Source organism: Dendrobates tinctorius, unplaced genomic scaffold, assembly GCF_039654945.1.
Source record: "Dendrobates tinctorius isolate UK_male_01 unplaced genomic scaffold, ASM3965494v1 ptg000075l, whole genome shotgun sequence".
NCBI lineage: Eukaryota > Metazoa > Chordata > Amphibia > Anura > Dendrobatidae > Dendrobates > Dendrobates tinctorius.
The window spans coordinates 51556215-51583806 of record NW_027361743.1 but is presented as its reverse complement, the minus strand read 5'-3'; the positions used below and the strand labels follow the sequence as shown (position 1 = coordinate 51583806).

The 27592-nt window shown below is 45.7% G+C and overlaps 1 protein-coding gene across 1 annotated transcript in view; it reads right to left on the bottom strand.

Moving 5' to 3' along the window:
- The window catches only part of COG6 (component of oligomeric golgi complex 6), a 156871-nt gene that overhangs the window by 64868 nt on the left and 64411 nt on the right, over nucleotides 1–27592 (bottom strand). Inside the window, exons 5-9 of the mRNA XM_073583272.1 lie at nucleotides 26699–26810; nucleotides 11920–12002; nucleotides 10070–10140; nucleotides 7922–8015; nucleotides 123–251 (exon numbers count right to left, since the gene is read on the bottom strand). Coding sequence (XP_073439373.1) covers nucleotides 123–251; nucleotides 7922–8015; nucleotides 10070–10140; nucleotides 11920–12002; nucleotides 26699–26810 — 489 coding nt within the window. The remainder of the gene's footprint in view (nucleotides 1–122; nucleotides 252–7921; nucleotides 8016–10069; nucleotides 10141–11919; nucleotides 12003–26698; nucleotides 26811–27592) is intronic.

Sequence of the window (27592 nt, the reverse complement as noted above, 5' to 3'; positions counted from 1 at the left end):
TTTAACATGGGGGTCAAAGTGATTATTGAATGCTAAAAAACTTCTTAACGTTTTCCACCCTTACTGATTCCTATATAATGTTTTTATTCACTTGGCAGTACTAGCATAAACCTATACATTACCTCAGTGGATCATGTGAGTGCATCTCAATGGGACGTGGGGTGCCCCCCGGCCCTCCTCTGGTAAGGGCATCAATGAAGCCGCGGACTACTGCACTCCTTCTTGCAGTTCCAAATTCATCCAGTGTGTACCTATCAGTCAAAAATAAGTAAAAATCCATCAATCTACTAATCGACGATAAAGCTGTAGGGGAAATCAGCGCAAAATAGGGTCTTATCCGATGGACATTTATAGTACGTGCTCAGATTATACTAGCCTGATTAATCCCTGGACAAAGCGAGAAATGTAGCATTAAAGATACCAGCTGCAGCAGATCCACGGGTCAGCAAGTGGCCCTATCAGAACCGGAGTAAAAGAAATCTGTGGATAATATCTGTGCTGCCGAATAAGACGTAAATCCAGACGTGATGAAATGAAAGATGGTGGTTTATTCAACGCGTTTCGAAGTATATAGTTACTGCTTCATCAGGAAATTACCGTATGTGCTACGTGTTTGGATTTACGGTAGGTCTTATTCGGCAGCACGGATAATAACCACAGATTTCTTTCACTCCGGATCAATCTACTAATAATTGCAGACTAATTTATTACAACAAAAGACACCATTTGGCAGAAACCAATATAATATGGGTTCTGAGCCCTCTGCTAGTGCACACACGAGCACCACCCCATTCACTCATAGGGAGGGACTCTGAAGAAGTCTTCATAACTGGCGGACATCCAAGATAACCAGACGCTTATCAAACGTACTGTAGATAACTAAAGGCCCTAATACACATTAGAGTAACAGGAGACAGACCCACCAATATTGACAGATTTGGCTAATAGTCTAATGTGCATGGAGGCCTCCTTACAGTTGACTGTCATGGGAGATAAGGATCCATCGTGTCAGATTTCAGACTGCCAATCTTTTTGCCCTCAGGGAGAGAATATGCAGAATCTGGTAGAAGCTTTCAGTTGCGACTCGGGCCTCCCGGGAATAGGGACTCCTTCCCTGTCCCTAATGCTAGTGGGCGCCCTAGTTCGCCCTGCTCCCTGGATTACTTCTGATGGTGAAGATGCCAGAGCCAAGTACATTGCCTTGGCTCCTGAATCTGCCATCAGTCTGTACCCTTCCTCCACCTACGAAGGAGGGGAGCAGTAGTGTTCCCTAATAAACCAACCATACTAACAAAGTAATACGAACTGGGGTAACGAAAAATATCAAACATACTCACACATACAAAAGACGAATGCACCAGATATTGGAGGATGGGGTTAAACCAAAGTAAAAGAAGAAAGGGAATTAACACACACTCAAAACCTAGCAACAGTCACAGATAAATCCACCAAACACCTTCTTCAATAATAACCAACAACAGCCTCCAGCAATGCAGCATAAGCTTGCTTTGACAATGAGTGCTAGCCAGGACCCAGATTATACCAGAGATGGGAGTGGCTAACAGTGCACAGCTGAGAGACTAAACGCTCCAGGAGCTCTCAACTGAGCAGATTATCCACTGCATTTCCAAAAGAAATTCACACCATTTAATAAGAAGGTGAAGTGCTTCTAATCAGTGCAGGAGTAGGAGAAATCAGACGCTGCGGTCTTCTAGCTCCTCTCTATCACGGTTAACCCGTGATAATTTCTCATAGAAAGGGCTCGGTAGAATGAGCGAGTGCTTGTGTGTATCGGGGAGTCGGGTGAGATAGCTGCCAAATCATCCTACGGCCGACAGCTATGTAGCATTCATGGGGGGGGTTATCTTGGGCAACACATTTAGATAAGATTGGATAGCAGATGACTATAAATGTATTTTTACTAAACCATTTTTATGATTGTGACAGCACAAATGTAACTTATTGGTCGTTACTCTTCCATTAAAAATGGCCTTGAAAGAAAAAGCTATAAAAAAAAAAAAAAAAAAAAAGCTTTTATCAAAATTTCAACAATTTCTATGAACATTGGAGGTCAACCGATATGAAGTTACACCAATTTTGAAAACCCCAGCGTTTCTTTATGTAATGTAAGGTGTAAAATGACAATAAACACATATTTTTTCAATCAACAAAGGAGGAGTGAGAAGCGGCAACAGCAAATCCATTTGTGCCTTTATCACATAACAAGGACAGGCTGAACGACTCGAATCATCTCCCTAGTAATTCCACCACTTAGCCGTCCATTGTACCCCAGCCCTACTTTCTACTCGTTCTCTTAGTATCACGTTCACAAGTGGCCATTGTTGTGGGTGAGAACTTTCAGTAAAGCCGAAATGATGGCTGGCGGTGAAGCAGCTGTAAATAACCAAGCTCTGGAGCAAACCACACATTTCATAATCCATGAATAATTTTAAAACTTGATAAAATTACAGCGAAGACAATGAGGGGAATTTACCGATCGAAGAAATAGCTTGTGGCGGAAGAAAACTGACAACTTTATGACAGTGCATGAATTGGGGAAGAAAAAAAAAATATCTAAAATTTACTATGAAAATTGTTGCTAAAATGTTTCATTCAAATGTTACTTTGCAATTTAGTAAGTGCCCCTTATTGATCGAGTGAAGCACTTACTGGCATGTGGATCTGCACAAGAAATCGGGGTTCTTCATCCAACCTTCTTACTGAACTGGTCTCAAGGTGCAAAGTTGCTATAAACACTCAGCACTAAGTGTCTACATCTTAAAGGGAAGGTGTCATCAGAAAAATCACATTTTCATATAGAAGATTCAAGGCTTTTAACTTCAGGTGGTGAGCGACACTGCTGATGTGACACTGGCCACCACTTGCCGGATATCTGCAGGTCTCCTTCTTTGCACATGTCCGAATTCCCGCCGTCCATGAATGAGACCTGTCAGCAATGAGGAAGGGAGAGGCACCAAATCACCTCTTCAAATATATTTGGGGTATTTTTCCTTTAGTTTCTTGTCATTATAGCTAAAATAATCCTACAATCTCACCGACTTCACTCTGACCGCTAAGCCCCATCATTAAGCGGACAGATCCTCTCTTTAAGATAACACAGGATCCACCATTCACAAAGCCGATGATCACCGCTCATCTCTTCCTCCTCCCTGCACAATGACCTCTGCGCAGATCACTGAGCATGCCTACAAAACGGTCTCGTGTAAAATCGATGAATATCCCCAGTCTATCGCTTCCTATCAGAGTTGGAGAGAATTTATTCACAAGCTCCATTCCATTCAACATGATAATGGTCTGTGGCCGCTAGACAAGAGAGTGAATGCCGCCTCTTACCCGTCAGTGTCCGTGGCTTTTCTTCTGATCAGCTGGCCTGGCACAATGTCATTGTTGTGGCATTATGCACATGTGACATCGCGCCAGGGTGGCTAATTAAAAGAAGAGCCACCTACAGGTGTGCCCGAGTGGTTGTAGTCACCATAACAATGTGTCAACTGACTTTGACGGACATCTCGCTCTACAGTGCATCAGTGCAGAGCCGGCTGTCAATCAGGGTGTCAGGCCGATGCGCTCAGTGCTGTGAACATTAAACTCTGGCTCCTCCTCCCTCCTCCTCCATAGAATTTTAAAAGCACCAGCTGTCATCTCTTCTCTCAGTAATGGGAAAGTCTGTCTTCCTCAAATAATGATTTTATCCATGACTTGAGAAAGAAAAATCAGTCCGGGAGGAGAAAGAAGCAGATTTCTCTGATAAAATACAGCACAAAGTTTCTTATTTTCACGTGTACTGTTGATTCATGACATGAAGAGTAAAATAACGGTGACTATAAATTCACTCAAAGTTTTAACGATCATAAACGAATAACAGAAGTGTTGTCATGGGGACAATGTACTAAAGTATCTGCAGGTTCTTGCCCGTTAACATCAAGTACCAAGAACAAGTAAGTTACTGAATCAGTGTTTTCTCCCATTTTCACATACAGTAAAGCATCTTCTCCATTTCTGGACATTCTCCTTTAATAAGTTAGTGGCGCCCAGCCGATGCTCCCCTTCAGGGTTCACAGTGGATATTCCCATGCCTATTCTTATAGATCAGGTGGCGGTGTATGTGGGGGAAGGAATATTTACAACATGTACTGACAATTAACAAAATGTAAGACACTCAAGGCCAGTCAAACATTTCTGTAGCTGCGTAATACCCGGCATGTGATGGTATCAGTGCGTTCATTTCAATTACAATCTTCTCAAATATTATCCTTGGGCCGATTTTCCAAGACATAATTATGAATATACACAGCTGTCTGCTTAGCAATGGATGAGATTTCCAGGAAATGTTGTGAAAGATGGCTAACGATCCCACCATTGGCTCCATCCATCTAATGCCACCACAATGTTTGTATAATAGAGATGAACTCAAAATGCATGTGAAATATTCCTGCAATTTGAGAATACGGTTAATTACTTTAAGTCAGAAAAGAAAACAAGCTGAAGCGCCCAGATTCCCACTTCTGCAGCAGCAGCAGACTCTAATGTGCCATACACCAAGGTAGAGTGCTACCGCCATCTAGTGGAGAAAAGCATTATACGGCCAGAGAAGAAATGAAATCACAGCGACCTACTGCAAACCATGAAGATGGAACGCAACTTTATTTTTACATTATGCCCCTATGGGAAACTGTCAGCAGGATTTCACACCAAAACTTTTTGAATGTGAATGTAAATCATTCAAAGACAAGTCCAGCAATATTTTTACATGGTCAATCCATTCCTCCGTTACGGAGAAATCAGTGTTTGAATTGATACGCAAATGAGGTTTAAGAGCTATGATAGATCTGAAGCCTCTGTCGCCCCAGCTCTATTCCCTGCCCAGCACCGCCTCCTCCTGCTTGACTGATGGCTCCTTTGCTTGAAGTCACACAGAATAAAGGCTGTTCGTCAAGAAGGAGGAGGTGGTGCTGAATGAGGAATAGAGCTGGAGCGACGGAGGCTTCAGATCTACCATAGCACTTCAGCCTCATTTACATATCAAGTCAAACGCGGATTTCTCCGTAATGGAGGAACGGACTGACCGTGTAAAACGTCTTGTTGGACTTGTCTTTGAAAGAGCTAGAAGAGCATATAAATAGTTTGGAGGCTGAAATCCTTCTGACAAATTATTTCTAAGGACATTTTTTTATTTTCCTGTCACCGTTGTATTGGGGTTTATTTTCCGCAAGACAATTCGGTCCTTTTTTGGGTATCATTTCAACGGCGTACATTGGGCTGTAAACATGACCTAGCCACGGGATTCTTAAGGTCAATACGAATGCGGTTGTACCAAACTTAACAGTTTTTCTATTTTAGGGGCTTCAAGAATTCGGAACTTGTTTAAAAAAAAAAAGCAGCTGTTCACACTTTTCTGGGGGTTCTTTCTTTTTCCCTTTGTGACATTTACTTTGTGTGTTACATACGGTAGTTTTACATGTTGATATCAAATATGTAACCGATGCAGTGATACTTCATGGGGTTTTTTTTTATTTAAGGATGTGGAAATGTGCAGCGATTTGAATTTTGGCTTTATTCTGGTAACATTTTTAAAAAGTTGACATGAATTTGTACCGCAAGCTGTAATACTTCAGCACGGCCGTAAAGAACGGATCACATAGATACACTATACATCAGCACACTGCGACCAATGAAGACAAGAATTCCTCTAAGCAGGTAAAATCCATGAGATGGATACTTAGTTAAAAGGACTTTGTCAGCACAAAATGACTGTTCAAAAAAAGTACAGGCGCTCCGCACACCCCTGGTGCTGCCAAACATGTAACTGTATCTTCCCACCTGCTCGTTTTCCATTTACCTCCATCTTTCGCTGGCTCTATAAAGCCAGAGCTATCAATCAAAAAAAAGAGAGGTGGGTGGAGATAATAATAATAATAATTTTTATTTATATAGCGCCAACATATTCCGCAGCACTTTACAATTAAGCGGGGACATGTACAGACAATAAATTCAATACAAGTTAAGACAATTCAAACAATGACATTAGGAGTGAGGTCCCTGCTCGCAAGCTTACAATCTACAAGGAAATGGGGGGACACAGTAGGTGAGAAATGCTTGTTAATTCAGGTCTGGCAATTATAATAGGGATTTTCATATAAAGCTGCATGATCCGGTCATCAGCCCGTGTGTTTAAGCGCAATAGACAAGTATCAAGTGCAGTTATCATGTGCATGAAGGGTGTGGAGACAGATGAATAGTAGGGTGCAGATTCAGAATAATATTTGGAAGGAGGGATGGAGAGAAAACAAGTAGGCGGGTGCACTTAAAGGGTTTTTCCCATGAACAAGGTTCATTTTAATTAACATTTTAATCAATAGGTCTTTGAATAATAATAATTTCCACAATTGGATGTGTTTAAATAAAATGTTGCTGTGCGGAGATAATCTTATAAATGTGCCCCTGCTGTGTACTGTGTAATGGCTGTGTCTTACCGTACAGGTACATGGTCTGATCATACCACAGCTCAGGGGCAGGGGAGGACGCAAAACAGAATATATAGACAATACAGCATGGCATCTATTAATTAAAATGTACTTTACTCGTGGGAACACCCCTTTAAATGACAAAGAGCCTGTACATGCTTTGTACAGTCATTCTGTGCTGACAGATGCCCTTTAACATTTTTATCAAAAAGTGCATAAACCACCCACCAGCGACAAGGTGGCCTCAATAAAGATACCCTAAATCTTTTGGTTTGCCTTTCTGTGTGTCCAACCAGGCCTCAACCAGTAAATAGAGAAAATCTCCTAAAAGCACCAAACAAGACATTATGAAGACCCTTGTTTTGCCATCTCATTATCACCCCGAGAGAATGGAAGCGCTGGACAAACGCCACGCATCGATTGTGCCATTACATGCCGCTTTTAGAGATTGACAGTGGCATTTAAGTGGTTAGCTCCCATTGCTGCTACTTGAGGTGGGTCCTGGCTGTATAGCACAGCCAGCACCTGTTGAATGGTGACCGATTTCAGTGATACATCCACAACCACTCCATGACAAATATATATGTCAAAGACCAAGAATGGTTTATAAGAGGTAGGTCCACACTACCAGTATATAAAGATATGCAGCCTACTGGCAAAGGATAATACCAAAACGCGCGTCGGGGTGTGCGCCAATCTCGCTCCTTTGGACCATCAAGGTATTATTTACCAACATCTCTCAACATCCTTCTGGATTATTTGAACTCAATGAGAACTAATCTTTGATCTACACAGATATTTCTATTACAATTATCAGCTGACGGGCATTTGCTTAGGCTTTCTACTCAACTATAGCTTGTTGCACATATTAGTGAAGGGTTAATTGTTTTAGAATATTTCTGGCTTTTTTGGCTTATATTTTTGTAGGGTGAAGTGACTGACAATTTTTTTTGCCATTTGGCTTCCATTTGTGATGATATCGTCCTACATCAACAGCGCACCAGTGCCCACTGTTTGTTGTCACTTTTTTGGTCTATTTTTCTAATGCTGCAGATATATTTAGTTATATACATAATTATACCCTATGTCCCACTGTATTCCCCTCTTTCCAGAGGACTTTTTTTTTTAGCTCAGAGTGTTTTAATCATTCACACTAATGTCTAATGGAATGTGTATTTATTAATTTAGCTTTTAAATGATGTGTGGGCACCCACTTTCTCCAGTGGCACCATACAAACAATTGTTTGAGAAATACTTTTTTTACTTTCATGATCTACTCTTGTGCTGACCTCTTTTATGCCAATTCATTTTCTAGCAAGTATATGTCAATGGCATCCTTTATTTTATATGGGCCACATATTTATGATTTAACGCATATTTTCTGCAGTCCAAAATATGCCTTGCTATACGAGGTTACGGATCAGACATTTACTCACTTGTACAGGACGGGTCTATCTTGTAAAGCATCCATGGCCTGGGACAGAATAGGGGAAATATCGCACGATTCCTGGGTCAACGTTCTGCATTCATCTATCCAAAGCAATAGAGTAAAATGTTAGAAGAGCAGACATCCACCCGAGATGGACAAAACTAAGACATCATAATTTATGGGTCTGTACCGTTTTACAACCAACTACCCAAAGGCGAAAAAATAAATAAACTGCAAAAAGAAGACGTCGTTATAAAAGGATACCTACCACTAAAACCTTCCGTCGCGCCAGTAATCCATGCTGGAACAGGAAGAGATGACAACCGGCCCAGTCACCTGAGCCTGCAGCCGATATGTGGCCTCAGCAGACACGTGGCCTCATCACATCTAGACCCATGATATTGCAGTGAGATGTTGGCTGCAATGCACAGCCGACATCTTTTATCGGCACTGACCAGAGCTCACTCCGATCGCTGCTGTATAAAGATGGAAATGCCGCTGTCAACTCACTGACTGTGGGGTCGAAATGGTGCACTTGCAGAAGGGAGAACCTGATGGATTGTCATGCCAGCTAGGAGACTACTGGAGGCCCTCACGGCTGCCATCTTTGTCCTGCTGTGAAATCTGCAGTTTGGCGTCATAGGAGAACATAATTTTGTCTATAAAATGACTGCAGGTTCAAGCCCCTTAAGGTAACTTTAAAAAAAAAAAAAAAAGCCTTTACAAATACTAACAATAAAAAAAATATATAAAAATTCACATCACTGCTCTTTTCTCCGATTAATTAAGAAATCAAGATATATGTGATATTACAATGTCTGTAAAAGTCCAATCAAAATGAAAAAAAATTAAATGAACCTAAACGCTAAAAGTCATGAGAAAAAAAAAATTGAAATGCCAAAATTGTGGCTTTTCAGTTCCTGTACCTCTGTAACAAAAACGTAATAAAATGCTATCAAAGTGTCACCTCTACCCTAAAATCGCATCAATATAGGCATCAGTTTGATACACAAAAAAAAACAACTCTTGGTGCCATTCCAGCAATGGAAAATTTAAATAGTTAAGTGTCAGAAGATGGGGACATGAAAAAAAGAATTGTTCCAACTATATAGGAAAAATAAGAATTTTTGGCTCTTGGAGAAAGAAAAGGAAAAAACGGAAGTGCAAAAATGAAAAATCGCACGGTTTTCCCCTAACGTTCAAAGAGGCTATATTAGCTGTCACTTACTGGGACGCCCCAAGTCAGAAACCAACCTATTATTCTAAAGGGTAGGTCCTCAATATCTTCTGTTTGGAAACTCCGTTAAAAAAAAAAAAATTACTAATTTTCCAAAATGTTTGAAAAATATCAAGGGGTAAGGTTTCTCCTTGTGGAGAGTGACATACCAGCTCTGGCTTATCAAGGTAAGGAGGCTTATTCGCCGTGCAATGCTCCTCTGGGAAATTTAATATGCAAATTGCCTCTTCAGAGAGAAAGAGGACTTGAACTCTATAATGCCACCTATTGGTAGTAGCAATCCTACAAGTCACAATCAACCCTTTAACGAGTCTTGTAATATGACTTAGGATAAAAGCGAATCAGAATCTCAATTTGCAGACACGGTGTTTCGGGCTATTGGCCCTCGTCAGTGCAAAGTATGAGAACTGATTTGGCTAGGTGAGAGGCTCCGGACTGAGGTCTAAGGGGTAAGGTTTCTCCTGGTGGAGAGTGACATGCCAGCTCTGGCTTGTCAAGGTAAGGAGGCTTATTCGCTGTGCAATGCTCCTCTGGAAAATTTAATATGCAAATTGCCTCTTCAGCCAAATCAGTTCTCATACTTTGCACTGACGAGGGCCAATAGCCCGAAACACCGTGTACAGAGTGTGAAACTCAGGGCAAGCCCAAGACAAAGCACCTGCCCCATGTGAACTAAGCCTTTGACACAGGGCCTAATGCAGACACAACAGATAAGCGCTGTCCTCCCATACAGATGTATGGAGCCCTCATCCTCCCTCTCCCCTTTCTACCTTACCAACCTGTACCCCAACTAGAGATTTCTTAAGAAAATCAATCATGGGTGCACTCTCCCAGTACGGGATATTCCACCACATTACATACTCACAATCAAAATAAACTACTGGTTTACTACAGGGGGAAAAAAAAAGGCTAACTTACTTTGTGCCCAGCGATACAATCGCTCATATGAGGTTTCCTGGAGTAAAGCCATCTGCTCCATGATTTCCAACCTGACATGTCAATAACAGAACAGCATTACCTCTATTATACACAATTATCCCGCCCATACCTCCTGAGGAAAAGGAGAAAATGAAAGTCTCAACCCTCCATGATCCCTTACTCTGTAGAAATTATTCTCTGCTGGCGGTATAGCAGAAAAACGCTCCTGTGATGATGGAATTAAAGGTTTCCTGCAAATGATCAGGCACCCACTGTTCAAATTAATAGCGCTTAAGTTTTAAAACCCAGCAATTAACCTCATTACACGCTTAGCACACCTGTAGTAAAGTAAGCCGTTTTACACGGCTTCTTATGCCCGATGTCATATTCATGGGATGAGAGTTTTGTATTTTACAATTAAAGGGCACTTCAACAAAATTCATATTTAAAGGGGTTGTCCACTTACAGAGCAGAACAAAGTGTGTGGAGTTTTTTGTTGTCATTATTATGTCTCTCCTTTGCTGAGAAATTAGCAATCAAAGTATTTGGAACCTAGACAGTTAATTTTTTTTTGTCCAAATGGGCATTACCAGTGAGATTTCATTGGGGGTGTGTACTTTCTACACGTGATGCTGACCAATCACAGCCACTGACTGCAGTGAGGAGAGCAGACAGTTTTCCCATGCTATTGTGGAGGTGTGTTCTTCCTTTCGCAGCGTGTTGCTGCTTACTTGTAACTGAACAGAGTCAGGGTCAGCAAGAAGTTCACGCCCCTACTGAAATCTCTCTGATAATGCCCACTTTGACTTAAAAAAATTAATTGCTCAAGTGCCAAATACTTTGATAGCTAATATCACCACAATTGAGGCGAAATATAAAAAAAAAAAAAAAAAAGTTTTAACCTGCTCCTCATCACTTACTATATGGTGTGTCCAGTTCAACATGAAAAATTAGGTGACAGGCCATCTTTAAAAGGCGAACCTGACAGGGTGTGTATATACTGCTGTACCACGGGCAGCATATATCAGACACTGTTTTAGCCATGTGTGTTTGACTCTGCAGTGTTTCAGTGATAAATATAGTTTAAAGAGGTTGTCCACTACGTATTCATTGATGACCTACCCATAGGACAGGTAATCAATGTCTGGTCGGACAACCTCTTTAAAAGCCATCCAGGGACTAAGTAACATTGCAGACTAGTTGAACAGGTGGTTTTCACCACCAGGTCCCGTTGAGTGACTGGTCTCTATCGGCATGCGTGTATAGGGAGAGACCAGTGAGTCACTGGCAGTGAGAATCTGCTGGGGTCCCATCCTTTCGGCTAGGTGGTCTCCGCAAGCCCCGGTGAAGGGCCCAGAATTTCACATTCTTACACACATGGCTGAAACCAGCTCAGCTCTGCATACAAAAGGACACCTAAAACAATAAATCATTATAATGGGTCTGCAGACATTTATTTTTACATGAGCGCACTGGAAAACGAGAATGGGAATGGAGGGTATAAGCTTGTTCTTCAATGAGCTGTCCCTTAGGGCAGGGTTTCCCAACTCCAGTCCTCAAGGCACACCAACAGATCATGTTTTCAGGATTTCCTTTGTATTGCACAGGTGAAGCAATTATCACCTGAGCAATACTAAGGAAATCCTGAAAACATGATCTGTTGGTGTGCCTTGAGGACTGGAGTTGGGAAACCTTGCCTTAGGGAACAGTCAAAAGCTGTGAAAGGCCAACATTTTTAGTACAGTGCCCACTACAGGAGAAATGTGGTATTACAAGAAGCCAATCCATTCTTGGACTATCGATACGCAAGACGAGAAAAGGAGGACATTAGTTGTATATCCCCCACTTACCCTGCAGTTTGCTGGTTGGTTCGGAGAAGTAGCTTGACATCATTGTGAATTTGTTTAACTTTTGTAAGTACCTTGAAAAAATCCTTGAAGCCAAGGAAGAAAAAAAAAGGAAGATGTAGGTTTAGAAACCAAAATAAATCTAAAAAAGGGATATTCTATGCTGAGAAGTGAAAACTTATCACTTTTGACCAGGATAGGAGACAAATATTGAATCAGTAAGTGGATTGGAGCACGGGTGAAAAATGCATGCAGCTGCCCCACACAGATACTTAAAGGGAATCTGCCTTAAGCAAGAATAGGTACTGCAGGTTAGGGCAGAGCAAAACTTTCCCACGGATCCATTCATAACGGGCAGTGGAGAGAAGAGGTCACGATATGAAGCAGAGCCTCTTTCTCCATTGTCAATAATGAAGCTGGAACGACTCCAGCGAGAAGCGAAGATGAGATGAAGACTACAAGGGCACAGATAGGCCCACCCATGCACCCAAGAACCCAACTTGCATCCCTTAGAAAGGCTTTACATGGCTCTAGCCTGCAGTGCCTCAGTTTGCCTAAGGCAAATGTAGCTGCCACATTCCTCTTAGGCTGGTTTCACATTAGCGCTTTTGTGCGCAGCGCATCGTGCGCACCCGTGCGCATGCGCACTGCGCACCTATACTTAACATGACGTGCGCATGGTCTTGCGCATACTTGCGTTTTCGTGCGCATGCGTTTTTTTGTCTTTTGCGCCAGGCGCAACATGTTGCATTTTTGGTTCCGCCCTGTCTCGTCAAAAAAACGCATGCGCACGCTTGCGCACGGAATGCGCAAAAACACTACATTGGAGCCTATGGGAACGCATGCGTGCGCATGGTCTTGCGCACGCTGGCGTTTTTTTGCGCATGCGTTTTTGAGTTAAACAAGTCTAGAATGTTCTCTAGACAATGGAAAAAACGTCACACTTAAAAACGCATGCGCATAAAAAACGCATGTAAAACGCAAACAACGCTGCGTTTTTTTTACACATCAGCGTGCGCATGACGTTAAAAAAACGCGCGTTTGTTTTGCGTTTTTCTTTGCGTTTTTTATGCGCCCGATGCGCTGCGCAAAAAAACGCTAATGTGAAACTAGCCTTAAAGAAGCATTCCTCCTCCCATCAAAGTATTTATCCTCTGACCCTCTCTGAAGAAGCAACTACGCGAAACGCGTGTTAAAGGAGACAAGCCCTAGTAAATATTATATGCATGCTTGACATGGTTTGTGCAGTGATGGATATGTATTTATCACTTGGGATAACTGTTCCTAAATAATTGTTTTTAAAGCATTTTGCACTTTATCTGCTTATACCTACTTTTTGTTGATGGAACGATTTCCCTTGATAAATATAACATGCAACTGATGTGATATATGCACTTATGTCCAGTGTGAAGGTAATATTTATAGATATTGGTTCCTAACAAGTTATATATAATGCACTATATTTATATATACAGTATATACAGCGCTGGCAAAAATTAAGAGACCACTGCACAGTTTTATAAAAATCAGCTTCTCTATATATCTAACAGCCATTTCATTCCAGTGTCATTCCAAACAGAGGACACCTCATTCTACTTAATGTGCTTCTCATTAGGTGATCACCTGAACCAAATCTTATTTAACAAAGGAAAGTATAAAAAACGCTGCTGTGGTGTTCATAATCCTCTTGCAATAGGACAAGCTGGATGGTAAAACAAGTGCTAGTAATATCCCAAAAGTAATAGGAATGAAAAAATAACTTGTAACCATGCCAAAGGAGTTGAAACATGGATTTTTGCGATAACTCACCGTAAAATCCTTTTCTCCAAGACGCTCATTGGGGGACACAGATACTGTGGGTGTATGCTTCTGCCGCTTGGAGGCTGACACTAAGTGAAAAAAAAGAGGTTAGCTCCTCCTCCGTCGTATACACCATCGCCCCTATTGCGGGCGGAACTCAGTTTGGTGCCAAAGCAGTAGGAGGACAACAAAATCAGCCTTAATACAGGTTCAACATGTCAAGAAAAGGACCACCCTTATATCACATAAATAAATGCGTATTAACTAAACAGAAACAGAGCCAACTGGCTAATAGGGTGGGTGTTGTGTCCCCCAATGAGCGTTTCGGAGAAAAGGATTTTATGGTGAATTATCACAAAAATCCATGTATGTCCTTTGCCTCATTGGGGGACACAGATACTGTGGGATGTCCTAAAGCAGTCCTTGGGTGGGAGATTGACTCACCGATCCAAGCTACATGCACCTCTTGTTTAACAGGTACGCCACCGCTGCTTGGAGAATCCTTCTACCCAGGATCGGATCCGCCGAGGCCTGAGCATGGATATTATAATGTTTGGCAAATGTGTGCAGGCTGGACCAGGTTGCTGCCTTGCAAACCTGTTCCGTTGAAGACTGGTGCCGAAGCGCCCAAAAGGCGCCCCCCTGCCCGGGTAGAGTGCGCTCCGATCCCTGCTGGAATCGGTGTGCCTCTAATGCAGTAGGACTCCTGAATCGTCCAACGAATCCATCTGGCTATGGTCGATTCTGAGGCAGCAAGTCCCTTCCTGCGCCATTCGGGGAGCACAAACAGCGTGTCCGTCTGACGAAAGGGTGCCGTCCGCGACACGTACCTCCGGAGGGCTTTTACCAGGTCTAACATGTGAAGAGCCTTTTCCACATGGCGCACCGGTGCTGGACAAAATGAAGGCAAAACAACATCTTCATTAATGTGAAAAGAGGACATGACTTTCGGCCGAAAAGGAGGGGCTGGTCTGAGGACCACCTTATCCCTATGGAAAGGGAGGAACGGAGCTCGGCAGGATAGGGCCGCCAGCTCTGAAACCCGCCTGATGGAAGTGATGGCCACTAGGAACACCACTTCCCAGGTAAGGTACCTCAAAGAGATATTCTGAAGCGGTTCAAATGGAGCTTCCTGCAGAACACTTAGGACCATGTTAAGGTCCCAGGTGTCCATAGGCGTCTTCTAGGGAGGTACCAAGTGGGAGACTCCCTGAATGAAAAGTCTTCACCTGCAAATTACTAGAAATTCTGCGCTGGAACAGGACGGATAAGGCCGATATTTGTCTCCTGAGGGAACCTGGGGCAAAGCCCGAGTCTAATGCTCTACCGACTGAGCTATCCGGGCTCTCTAAGCCTGACTGGAGAAAAGCCAAGATGTTGGGGATCGAGAATCCCAGCGGGGAAACACCGCGGTGTCAACACCAAGCAAAGAACCCCTTCCAGGTGTGGTGGTAAATTCGTGCTGAAGCAGGCTTCTGGGCGCCAATCATTGTAGCGACCACCTCGCTCCCGAACCCTGCCTGGGTTAGAATCCAAGATTCAACGGCCATGCCGTCAAACAAAGGGTCCCTGAGTTCGGGTGGACAAATCGGCCCTTGAGACAGTAGATCTGGGCGCTCTGGCAGGCGCCAAGGAACGTCGGCGAGCAGCTGCATTAGATCTGCGTCCCACGCTTGACGGGGCCAGCAGGATCGCCGGCACCCTTTCCGTCTTGATCTTCTTGATGACTCTCGGAAGTAGTGGCAGTGGGGGAAATAGATATGGGAGGTAAAACTGGTTCCATGGCAGAACCCACGCGTCCACCGCGAATGCCTGCGGGTCCCTGGCCTGAGCGACATATGTGGGCACCTTGGCGTTCACTCTGGAAGCCATCAGGTCCACATCCGGAGCTTCCCACAGTTGACAAATCTGCTGAAAAACTTCGAGATGTAGAGACCACTCTCCGGATGCAAGACCATGCCGGCTGAGGTGGTCTGCCGCCCAATTTTCCACGCCCCGGGATGTGGACCGCCAAAATCACCGAGTGGTTTGCTTCGGCCCCTGGCGTTGTCCGATTGAATCCAGACAGGGCGGCCTGCTAGAAAGTGAAGAAACTTCTGCAGAGCCAGCCGAATTGCTCGTATCTCCAATAAGTTGATCGGGAGGCGTGCCTCCTGTGGCGACCACCATCCCTGGGCAGTGTGGTGGCGAAACATCGCTCCCTCACCGAGGAGACTGGCGTCGGTTGTCATTACCAGCCAATGATCTGGGGGAAAGGTTTCCCCTGGGCCAGAGAGGAACTGGTTATCCACCATCTGAGCGACTGCCTGACTTGAGAGGACAGTCGGCACCGCCGATTGAGTGTGAAAGGATTCTTGTCCCAGGCTGACAAGAGGGCGTGCTGCAGGGGGCGAAGGTGGAACTGGGCGACAGGTATCGCTTCCATTGCTGACACCATTTTCCCTAGAATCCTCATCCCGGATCGGATGGTATGAGGGACTGGTTGGCGAATTGTCCGGACTCCCTGCCGGAGAGCTAGCGCCTCTTTCTGAGGGAGAATTACCAACCCTCGGCAAGTGTCAAAGATCATTCCTAGGAAGGAGATCCTCTGAGCTGGCACAAGGGATGACTTCTTTGCATTGCCAACCATCCTAAGCGGGCAAGAGTATCTAGCGTGATGTTGACCTTTTCCTCGCATGCCCGTATTGACGGGCCCTTGACCAAGAGGTCGTCCAGATAAGGCAAAACCACAATGCCTCGCGAATGCAGTGTGGCCATAACAACTGCCATAACCTTTGTGAACACTCTGGGAGCCGTGGCTAGCCCAAAGGGTAGCGCTACGAACTGAAAATGTTGATCGCCGATGGTGAAGCGTAGAAACCTCTGATGAGGAGGAAAAATGGGAATATGCAGATATGCGTCCTGGATGTCTATTGACGCCAAGTATCCTCACTGCTCCATGGCCAATATGACTGAACGGAGAGACTCCATCCGGAAATGTCTGATCCTGATGAATTTGTTCAGAAGCTTCAGGTCCAAAACAGGCCTGACAGACCTGTCCTTTTCGGGAACCGCAAAAAGGTTGGACTAGAACCCCTGAGCTCTTTCGTGTTCCGGCACTGGAACAATGACTCCGTTGTGCTGGAGCGATTTGATGGCTCCCAATAGAGCCCTTGCCTGGGTATCCACCCTGGGAAGCCGGGAAGAAAAAAACGTCTTGGAGGATAGCTGACAAATTCTATTCTGTAACCCGAGGCCACCGATTCCTTTCCCCATGCGTCGTGAGCGACATTGACCCAGACGTAATGAAACCAGAGTAGGCGGCCGCCCACCTTGCCAGTGTCGTCTGGTAAAGGCCTCGAGTCATTCGGCCGACGATCTTTGGGATCTGGATCCCCTCGATCTGGGCTGCTGAGTGTGCATTCTCTCCAATGGGTTGGCTATATATGAGACCTGCCGCTCCCTATCCTGGTTGGGGCGGCCTGAGGCGGCGGAATTGGCCGCTGTAGTCCACCCGGGGTTGCGATAGGCCCGAAAACGTGCCTGAAAACGGGTGACGAAAAAGCGTTTTGCCCTTTTGTTGAGGCAGAAACCCGTTCTTTCCTCCTGTGGAGTCGGAGATAAGTTGATCCAACTTCTCCCCAAATAGGTGGCCGCACTGGTAAGGCAGGGAAGTCAAGGACTTCTTAGAAGTAGGATCGGCTCGCCATGTCCTTAACCATAGGGCTCTTCTGACAGAAATTGCATTAGCGGCAGCAAGTGCCGAGCAATTGACCGCATCCCAAAACGCATTGATTACATAGTCTCCGGTCATCGCCATCTGACCTGCGGCCTCCAAAATCTCTGAAAATAGATCCTACTCCTGCGCGACCTTGTTTAATGTTTCTGACCATGATATCATGGCCTTGGCTACCCAAGTTGCTGCGAATGAGGGAGCGAACGCTGACCTTAACGCCTCATATACTGAGCGAGCTAAGCTCTCTATAAGGCGATCCGTGGGATCCTTAGTTGAGGAAACCCTAGGGACGGATAGCAGGGTCTTATTGGCTAGGCACGAAACCAGAGGATACCCAACGAGGATTCCATCCATTTTTTACGGAGGTCCGGAGCAAACAAATACCTTGTTTCGAGTGCCTTTTGACCCGAGAAACGCCTGTCTGGACGTTCTCTGTGCCGCTGCACTATGTCCTCAAACTCCAGGTGAGAGGAAAAAATTCTGTGCGGGCGCTTCACTCGCTTAAATGCCACTTTATGCCCCGTAGCCGCTGCGGGATCATCCTCAATCCCCAGGGTCTGATTGACAGCTTCTATGAGGCTGTCCACTGTTCCACGTGACCCTGGAGTCGCAATCTGAGGTCTGCTCGCTATCAACCATTGGTGACGGGGAGCGAGAAGCAGAGCTTACGGATGCCAAGGCACAGGATGGACTGGGCGACACCGTGTGGATTCGTTTCCTCTGGGTCTGCCTGGAGTGAGAGCAGCCCCGCAGGCCGGAGGCTTTTGTGGGGTGGAGGCTCCTCTGAGGCCGGTGAGCCATTGTCCCTGCCCCTATCTGGGGCAAGAAGGGACTCTATTGTTGTCGTAAGCGACACCATGGACTTTGACAGAGATAGGGCCCACTCCGGGGACATCTTGGCTACAGTCACAGGGGAGGGTTCCTGGGCGCGTTCGGAGTCACAGGCTTCTGGCTCTGTGCTCGTGGAAACCTAACCCCACAAGAAATGCATGCGGCATATAGGAACGTGTGCGATTTACCCTTTTCGGTCATATTGCTGCCAGGCCTAATTTATATGAGGGTTGAGGGGAAGGGAGGAGGAGGAGGAAAAAACACCTTTAATCGCCCGTAGCGCGCCCCTAGGGTCGGGGGGGTCACACTTACCCCGTCCTGTGTCCCCACATGTTCCTGCCGCTGCCTCTGCGCTCCGCCACCCAGCGTTCCTTTCCTCTGGGTAGGCCAGGATGTTCCTCTCCCGGTCGCGGCCGGGCGCGCTGGTGGCCTCTGCCTTTTCCCCCTGCGATCCCTGCCGCCGGAACCTGGCGTCCCTGCCTGGCGGAAGGAGGCAGGAGGGAGGAGAGGGAAGGAGGATTGCCTTACACTCCCTAAGATGCCTGGAGCTTCCCCGGAACGCTGCCGCAGGGCCCCCCCAGCCCTCCATACCTGACTCCGGATCTAGCACACCAGGTAGAGGGGATGGGGTTAAATTCTGGACGGTGCAGGCACCCTAGTGCCTTCTAACCCCTTCAGGGGGTGAGGAGAGGGACCGTCCGCCGCCTTGCAGCACCGCCGTCTAGCGTTGGTGGAGCAGTGGGGGCCGCACAGACTAGTCTTGTGCCTCTGTGCAAGCCCATGGTTTCTATACCTAGGGGTGGACAGGACTAAGTCCGGCATCATGTCCCACGTCGCGGGAGAGGATACATGGAGGGACACTCGCACGTGCTCGCCCGTTGTTGGTTTGGGGAAATCAGACCCTTTCAATAGGATCCGTTGCCCCTGTCTTATCTTCATAAAATAACAAACAAAAATAGAAGTCTGGGGAAAAAGGCCCAGATATGTCCCTCGGTGCGGGAAAGGATACGTGGAGACGATACTCAACACGTGCTCGCCCGTTGATGGTTTGGGGAGATCGGACCCTTTCAATAGGATCCGTCGCCCCTGTCTTATCTTCATGGAAAAAAGAAGTCTGGAGAAACCCAGACACGTGTGCCTCCAAAGACACTAAGCAAAAAACTGAGTTCCGCCCGCAATAGGGGCGAGGGTGTATACGACGGAGGAGGAGCTAACCTCTTTTTTTCACTTAGTGTCAGCCTCCAAGCGGCAGAAGCATACACCCACAGTATCTGTGTCCCCCAATGAGGCGAAGGAGAAAAGTCTTGAGTGAGGAAAAGAAGTGCTCAATTCTGACTTTACTAGCAGAGGGATACAGTGAGCGTCATGTTGCCTCCATCCTTACAATTTCTAAGACGGTAGTCTATTAAAACAAGGTCAAGCAGCAAACATTGGGGACAACAAATCAACAGACCGGCATAGGGCGAAAACGACTTCACTGACAGGAATGACCGTCATCTTATTCGAATGTCATTCAGCAACCACAGGATGACATCAAGTGACCTACAAAAGGAATAGCAAATGGCAGCTGGGGTGAAGTGCACGGCAAGAACAGCTCGTAACAGGCTCCTAGAGGCAGGGCTCAAGTCATGTAAAGCTAGAAAAAAGCCTTTCATCAATGAGAAGCAAAGGAGAGCCAGGTTGAAGTTTGCCAAAGACTATAAGGATTGGACCATAGAGGACTGGAGTAAGGTAATCTTCTCTGAGTCTAAATTTCAGCTTTGCGCAACACCTGGTCGTCTAATGGTTAGACGGAGACCTGGAGAAGCGTACAAGGCACAGTGTCTTGCACCCACTGAGAAATTTGGTGGAGGATCGGTGATGATCTGGGGATGCTTCAGCAAGGCTAAAATTAAGCAGGTTAATCTTTGCGAAGGGCGTATCAATCAAGCAGCATACAAAGTTATCCTGGAAAAACAGTTCCTTCTGCTCAGGCAATGTTCCCCAACTCTGAGGACTGGTTTTTCCAGCAGGACAATGCGCCATGCCACACAGCTAGGTCAATCAGTGTGTGGATGAAGGACCACCACATCAAATCCCTGTCATGGCCAGCCTAATCTCCAGACCTGAACCCCATTGAAAACCTCTGCAATGTAATCAAGAGGAAGATGGATAGTCAAAAGCCATCAAACAAAGAAGAACTGCTTACATTTTTGTACTAGGAGTGGCATAAGGTCACCCAAAAGCAGTGTGAAAGAGATTGGTGGAAAGCATGCCAAGACACATGAAAGCTGCGATTAAAAATCATGGTTATTCCACAAAATATTGATTTCTGAACTCTTCCTGAGTTAAAACATTAGTATTATTGTTTCTAAATGATTATGAACTGGTTTTCTTAGCATTATTTGAGGTCTGCAAGCACTGCATTTTTTTGTTATTTTGACCAATTCTCATTTTCTGAAAATAAATACAAAATTTATTGCTTGGAAATTCAAAGATATGTAGTCAGTAGTTTATAGAATAAAAGAGCAATTTATATTTTACTCAAAAACATACATATAAAGAGGAAAATCAGACAAACTGAATATTTTGCAGTGGTCTCTTAATTTTTGCCAGAGCTGTATATACCCCTATTCTTGTAGGTGGAATAAATTTGCTGTGATACCCGATTCAACTCCTCTTTTGTTTTCAGTCGGACTGTCATTCCAAAAAGCCCCACTAGGTGGGGATTTTGTATAACAGCTTTATTAACTTGTATTCTACTTCAGGTGTATTTGTACAGTATTTGGCTGTGATATCGTATGCAAACTGCACAATTTCTCCATAAGGCTTTACATCGCCCTAGCCCGCAGTACCTCATAACGCCTAAGGCAATTGTAGCTGCCAGTTTCCCTTTAAAGGAAACCGGTCACCAGGTTTGGCTGATACGAGTTACGTCACGGCCTTTCAGGGCTTATCTACAGCATTCTATAATGCTGTAGATCAGCCCCCGATCCAACCTGTTAGGCCGGGGTCACACTGGCGAGGAATACGGCCGAGTGAGAGGCGCTAAAAGCACGCATTAGACACGGACCAATGATTCTCTATGGGGTCCCTCGCACCAGCCGTATATTTCTCATCCGTATTCTACGCTCCGTGCCAATCGCAGCATGCTGCGATTGTCAGCGTACTACGCCCGTAGTACGCCAATGCAAGTCTATGGGTGCGCAAAAAATACGGATTACACACGGACCACACATGTGACTTGCGAGAAATACGCACCCGGTGTCTTTTAGCAAAGCCGGCAATTCAGTGCGCTATACAGTAAACTCACACTGACAGGTTTAATAAAGAAACGAATGGATATATACACATATAATATTATATATATATATATATATATATATATATATATATATATACATACACACACACACACACACATTCTACTGTATGTGTCTATATCTATTCTTTGGTTTCTATTAGAAACCCTGTCATAGGGCTCCATTATATGTCCATTTTGCAAGCCTGCGAGAATACCTCGCCATACGGATGCTTACATGCGCAGAATACGCGACCACACCTTGATTACGGATGACATACGGAGCACTGTTTAGGGGCCATTCATCCGTATTACGCATGTAAAATACTGACTGTATTTTGCGTCGGTTAGTGTGACCCCGGCCTAAGAGAAGAAAAGTAACTTTTATTATACTCACCAGCAGGTCAATCCGGTCCAATGGGTGTCGCAGGTCCGGGGCATCCCATCTTATGATCGCCACCCTCCTGTTGATTCATAGTCCCCGGCATCACGCTCCTGAGCAGGCGTACTTATCTGCCCTGTTGAGGGCAGAGGAAATTCCTGCAGTGTGCGGGGCGCGGGGCCTCTCTGACCTTTATGTACAGATATGTACGCTTGCGCAGGAGCGCGATGCCGGGGAGTCATGAAGCAAGCAAGAAGGCGGCAAGAAAACAGGAGGCGCCGGACCAAGACCTGTGTCACCCATTGGACCGGACCGCGCCACATGTGACTATAATAAAAGTTATTCTTCTCTTGCAGGTTACATCGGGGGGCTTATCTACAGTATTATAGAATGCTGTAGATAAGCCCTGAAAGGCAGTGGCTGTAACTGGTATCGGCCAAACATGGTGACAGGTTCTCTTTAAAGAAGCCCTCCTCCTCCTCCCATCAAAGATTTTATCCTCTTAATATATTGCAGTCATCATATTATATAGCACTGTGTACTTACAATTACTCATTTTGCCTTTTTACCCAGATAATTCTCTTTTCCATTAGGTCTATGATATCACGTCATTAAAAACTGACTAGCTGAATCGTTCTGAGCTCTATTTAGTAACATGAAGTCTCTTTTCCCTAAAGGAGTCATCATTAGAACTGCAATTCTACCTCACTGCAATGAAGTGGTGATTGGTGTGCTTCTTTAAAAGGTATGAAAACAGCAGAGTAACTAGTTATTACAACTGCTGAGCACCAATAACGCTGTACTGCTCTCATGTTAATATGATAGCTTTGTACAGAACAGATAGAATACAGCTACCTTGCATTACTTTGCTTTCTTTATCTGGACCTTGTCCTAACTTCCCTCCCATATTATAGCCCAGAGGCACATTCTGATTGCTGCTTGCTGCTGTCGCAGCATCAACAACTAACAGAATCAAGCTGATAAAGTCACCAGATTTCACAATAAAAACTACATACGTTATTATTATTATTATACATTTATATAGCGCCATTTATTCCATGGTGCTTTACATGTGAAAAGGGCAAATATAGACAAGTATAATAAACATGTGTAAGACAAGGGACACACAAGTACATAAGGAGAGGGGACCCTGCCCGCGAGGGCTCACAGTCTACAGGGATGGGTGAGGATAAGTAGGAGAGGGTAGAGCAGATCGTGCCGTGGTTCAGTAGACCGAGGATCACTGCAGGCTGTAGGCTTGTCGGAACTGGTGGGTCTTCAGGTTCTTCTTGAAGGTTTTCATTGATGGTGAGAGTCTGATGTGTTGCGGCAGAGAGTTCCAAAGTATGGGGAAGGCACGGGAGAAGTCTTGCATGCGGTTGTGGGAAGAAGAGATGAGGGGGGAGCAGAGAAGTAGATCCTGAGATGATCGAAGGTTGGGTTGCGTGCAGGTAGGTACCTAGAGACCATGTCACAGATGTATGGAGGGGACAGGTTGTGGATGGCTTTGTATGTCATGGTTAGGGTTTTGAATTGGAGCCTCTGGGCAATAGGAAGCCAGTGAAGGGCCTGGCATAGGGGGGAGGCTGGGGAATAGCTGGGAGACAGGTGGATTACTTGGGCAGCAGAGTGTAGGATAGACTGGAGCAGAGCCAGAGTGCTAGAGGGGAGGCCAGAGAGTAGGAGGTTGCAGTAGTCGAGGCGGGAGATAAGAGCATGCACTAGTGTTTTTGTGGTTGAGGAATGAGCGGATCCGGGAAATACTTTTGAGTTTGAGGCGGCAGGAGGAGGCGAGGGCTTGGATATGTGGTTTGAAAGAGAGGGCAGAGTCGAGGATCACCCCAAGGCACCGAGCATGCTGGACTGGGGAAAGAAAGCAGCCATTGACATTGATGGATAGGTCTGGTGGAGGGGTAGAGTGAGATGGGGGAAAGATGATGAATTCTGTTTTGTCCATGTTCAGTTTGAGAAAGCGAGCAGACAAGAAGGGTGAGATAGCAGACAGACATTGTGGGATTTCAGTCAGTAAGGAGGCGAGGTTGGGTCCAGATTGGTAGATCTACGTGTCATCGGCATAGAGGTGATACTGCAAACCGTAGGACTCTATGAGCTGTCCCAAGCCAAAGGTGTAGATGGAGAATAGTAGGGGTCCTAGGACAGAGCCTTGAAGAACACCAACAGACAGGGGGCGAGGTGAGGAGGTGGTGTGTGAGAGGGAGACACTAAATGTTCGGTCTGTTAGGTATGATGAGATCCAGGAAAAGGCCAAGTCTGTGACGCCAAGAGATGAGAGAGTCTGTAGCAGGAGGGAAAGGTCTTCGGTGTCGAAGGCAGAGGACAGGTCCAGGAGGAGGACAGAGTAGTGTAGCTTGCTCTTGGCGGTTAGTAAATCGTTAGTGACTTTAGTTAGGGCAGTTTCAGTTGAGTGATGAGGTCGGAAGCCAGATTGTAACCGGTCAAAGAGGGAACAGGAGGAGAGGTGGGAGGACAGTTCAAGATATAGATGCTGTTTTAGTAGTTTTGAGGCGTAAGGGAGAAGAGATATTGGGCGATAGTTAGACACAGAGGATTGGTCAAGGGAGGGCTTTTTGAGGATGGGTGTGATTGAGGCATGTTTGAAGGATGAGGGAAAGACACCATTTGTAAGTGAAAGGTTGAATAGGTGTGTTAGAGATGGGATGAAGACTGTGGCCAAGTTAGGGATGAGGTGAGACGGGAGTGGGTCGAGGGGACAAGTGGTGAGGTGTGATCTTGACAGAAGGGTGGAGAGCTGATCTTCTGTCATGGTGGAGAAGCTGGCTTTTGCAGAACAGGGCTGAGCGGCTAAGAGGGGCATTGGGGGCTGCAGGCCAAGGTTTTGTCTGATCTTGTCGGTCTTCTGCTTAAAGAAGGAGGCAAAGTCTTCAGCAGAAATGAGAGGAGGGGGAGGAGGTGCTGTGGGACGGAGTAGAGAATTGAAAGTGTTGAAGAGTTGTTTAGGGTTGTGAGACAGGGAGGATATGAGAGATGCGAAGTAAGTTTGTTTAGCAGCAGAGAGCTGCATCTTAGACCTGATGAGGCTGGTGTACTTCAAAACTCAAGTCAGAATGGCTGAATAATTAATGTTCTGTGAAAGCTGCAGCCAATCAGCGGTCACTGGTCAGCAGCAACCTTATGGTACTCCTTCATGATGGATGTCCACTCTGACGGTATGGTGAAGGCTGCAGCCGATACAATGCTCCATAGTCAGGGGGAAATAAAGGCAGGATGTTGCTTCATGTATGTATCACTAGTGAACACAGAGCCACCATGGCCCACTTATGAAAAGTGCCTAGCAGAAAAACTGGCTTGTTTCCCAAAACAGACAGCGATCAGTTTCCATTTTATAAGCTGCACTGTGATTGGTTATTAGCCATATTTCATATATATTCTGTTCACCTTCAGCTATTTTTGCTCAGTAAGATTATCTTTATTTTTGAGCTTTTAAGGTCTCTGTTGATCAGCTGAAGTGGAGATGGCATGTCAACAGAACTGCAACCAATCACTGAGCACAGCAGATCGTGTAATCTATATCAATCGCTCAAGCATTGGCTGCAGCGCTGTCGACTTCATGCCACCACTGCAGCCTATCAACAGAGACTCGGGCTGCAGCAGAGAGGCAGCGCTGGACTCTGGGACGGTGAGTAAATCGCAGATTCTTATTTTACATGTGACTGAGCCTGGGGTGCAAATCCTTTAATAATTAGAGTTTCCATTGTAGGATATTTAGGCTACCATATTTTTTGGACTATAAGACGCACTATGGGGTGTGAGTCTTAGGCTATGTGCCCACGTAAGCAGATTTTTCCTGAGAAAAACCGGACTCCTTCTCAGGAAATCCGCATTTTTTTTTTCGCTTTTTTTTTTTGCGGATTTTTCACGTTTTTTTCCGGAGCATCCTAATACAATGAACATAGTGGCAAATCCGCAGATTTTCTACAAAATTAATGAACATGCTGCGTTATTTCCGCGATCCGTTTTTTTTGCGGAGAAAAACGCATCATGGGCACAAAAATTGCGGAATGCATTCTAATAATAGGATGCTTAATGTATGCATTTTTTAAGTGTTTTTGCAGGGGAAAAACGCAAAAAATACGTGAAAAAAATGCGAAAAAACCTGAACATGTGCACACAGCCTTACAGTCCAAATGCAGGCTTAGCGGGGGGGTTGCCCCACTTCTGCCACCGTAAGTTTCCTGAGGAAGGGACCCTGCTCCACTCAACGTACTGTGCTCTGCCTCACCGCCAACACCGGCCCATATGATCACACCGCTGGGATACCGGGGCCTGCAGCATTGCCCCACTTCTGAGGAAGAGACCATGCCTCCTGTGACCTCGCTACACCGCTGCAGGCCCTCAACCTACTAAAAATCTTTTTTTCCTATTTTTCACCCCAAAAATTTGGGGTGTGTCTTATGGTCCAGTGCGACTTATAGTCCGAAAAATACGTATATGGTGACGTGTCACACAACAGCGATTCTTTGAAAAGTCATGTGACAAAAACTTGTGAAACTTGTCCGCAGTGACACTATTTTAAGCATGTAAATATAACAGTCACGTTGTAGGCAAGTGTCATGACGTGTACAAGTCACACTGAAGTCTATGGCGTGTGATTTGCGTCCTACGACAAAATATAAGACTCTGTGATGCTGCATATCACACGCTGCAATGCGACGACACCATAGGAAATTGAGCCACCCAATGTTTTCATGTGTCACACGACACGTCGCCAGGTAGCCGTGACATTACTCTTTACCTCGGTTAGGGGCCCTTCATGTGTTCCTCGAAGTATATTCATTTCATCAGACGCAAGCTGAAACTTGTCTAAGAAAGCGTCTGCAACCTGGGCTCGAATTTCTAATCGCTGACTGCAAAAAAATAAATGAATACAAATTATTATTAATAATAATGATAATAAACATACACATTATAGAAAATAATAATCTTTAATAAAATCTGCAGATGGGTTTTGCTTTCTGTTATGAAATCTGCCAGAACATAGAACAATTATGTGAAATCTTAGCCATACACTCAATCCTGACACAGCCGTAAGGATAAGGATGGAGGAACACAACGTGCCTGGACGTTGCAGATCCTGGGAGCAGCTAGAAGGGACCAAATCTTAAACTATGACAGAAACTAGCACTTAGAATCCCGAGTAATAAGGAGCCACTAGGTGGCGGTAAACCATCACTTAATATCATGACCAAACGCACCGGGCCGCACAGCAACGCGCGCCCCGGGCCGCACAGCAACGCGCGCCCCGGGCCGCACAGCAACGCGCCGGGCCGCACAGCAACGCACGCACCGGGCCGCACAGTAACGCACGCCCCTGGCCGCACAGTGACACACGCCCCTGGCCGCACAGTAACACACGCCCCTGGCCGCACAGTAACACACGCCCCTGGCCGCACAGTAACACACGCACCGGGCCGCACAGTAACGCACGCCCCAGGCCGCACAGTAACGCACGCCCCGGGCCGCACAGTAACGCACGCACCGGGCCGCACAGTAACGCACGCACCGGGCCGCACAGTAACGCACGCACCGGGCCGCACAGTAACGCACGCACCGGGCCGCACAGTAACGCACGCCCCGGGCCGCACAGTAACGCACGCCCCGGGCCGCACAGTAACGCACGCCCCGGGCC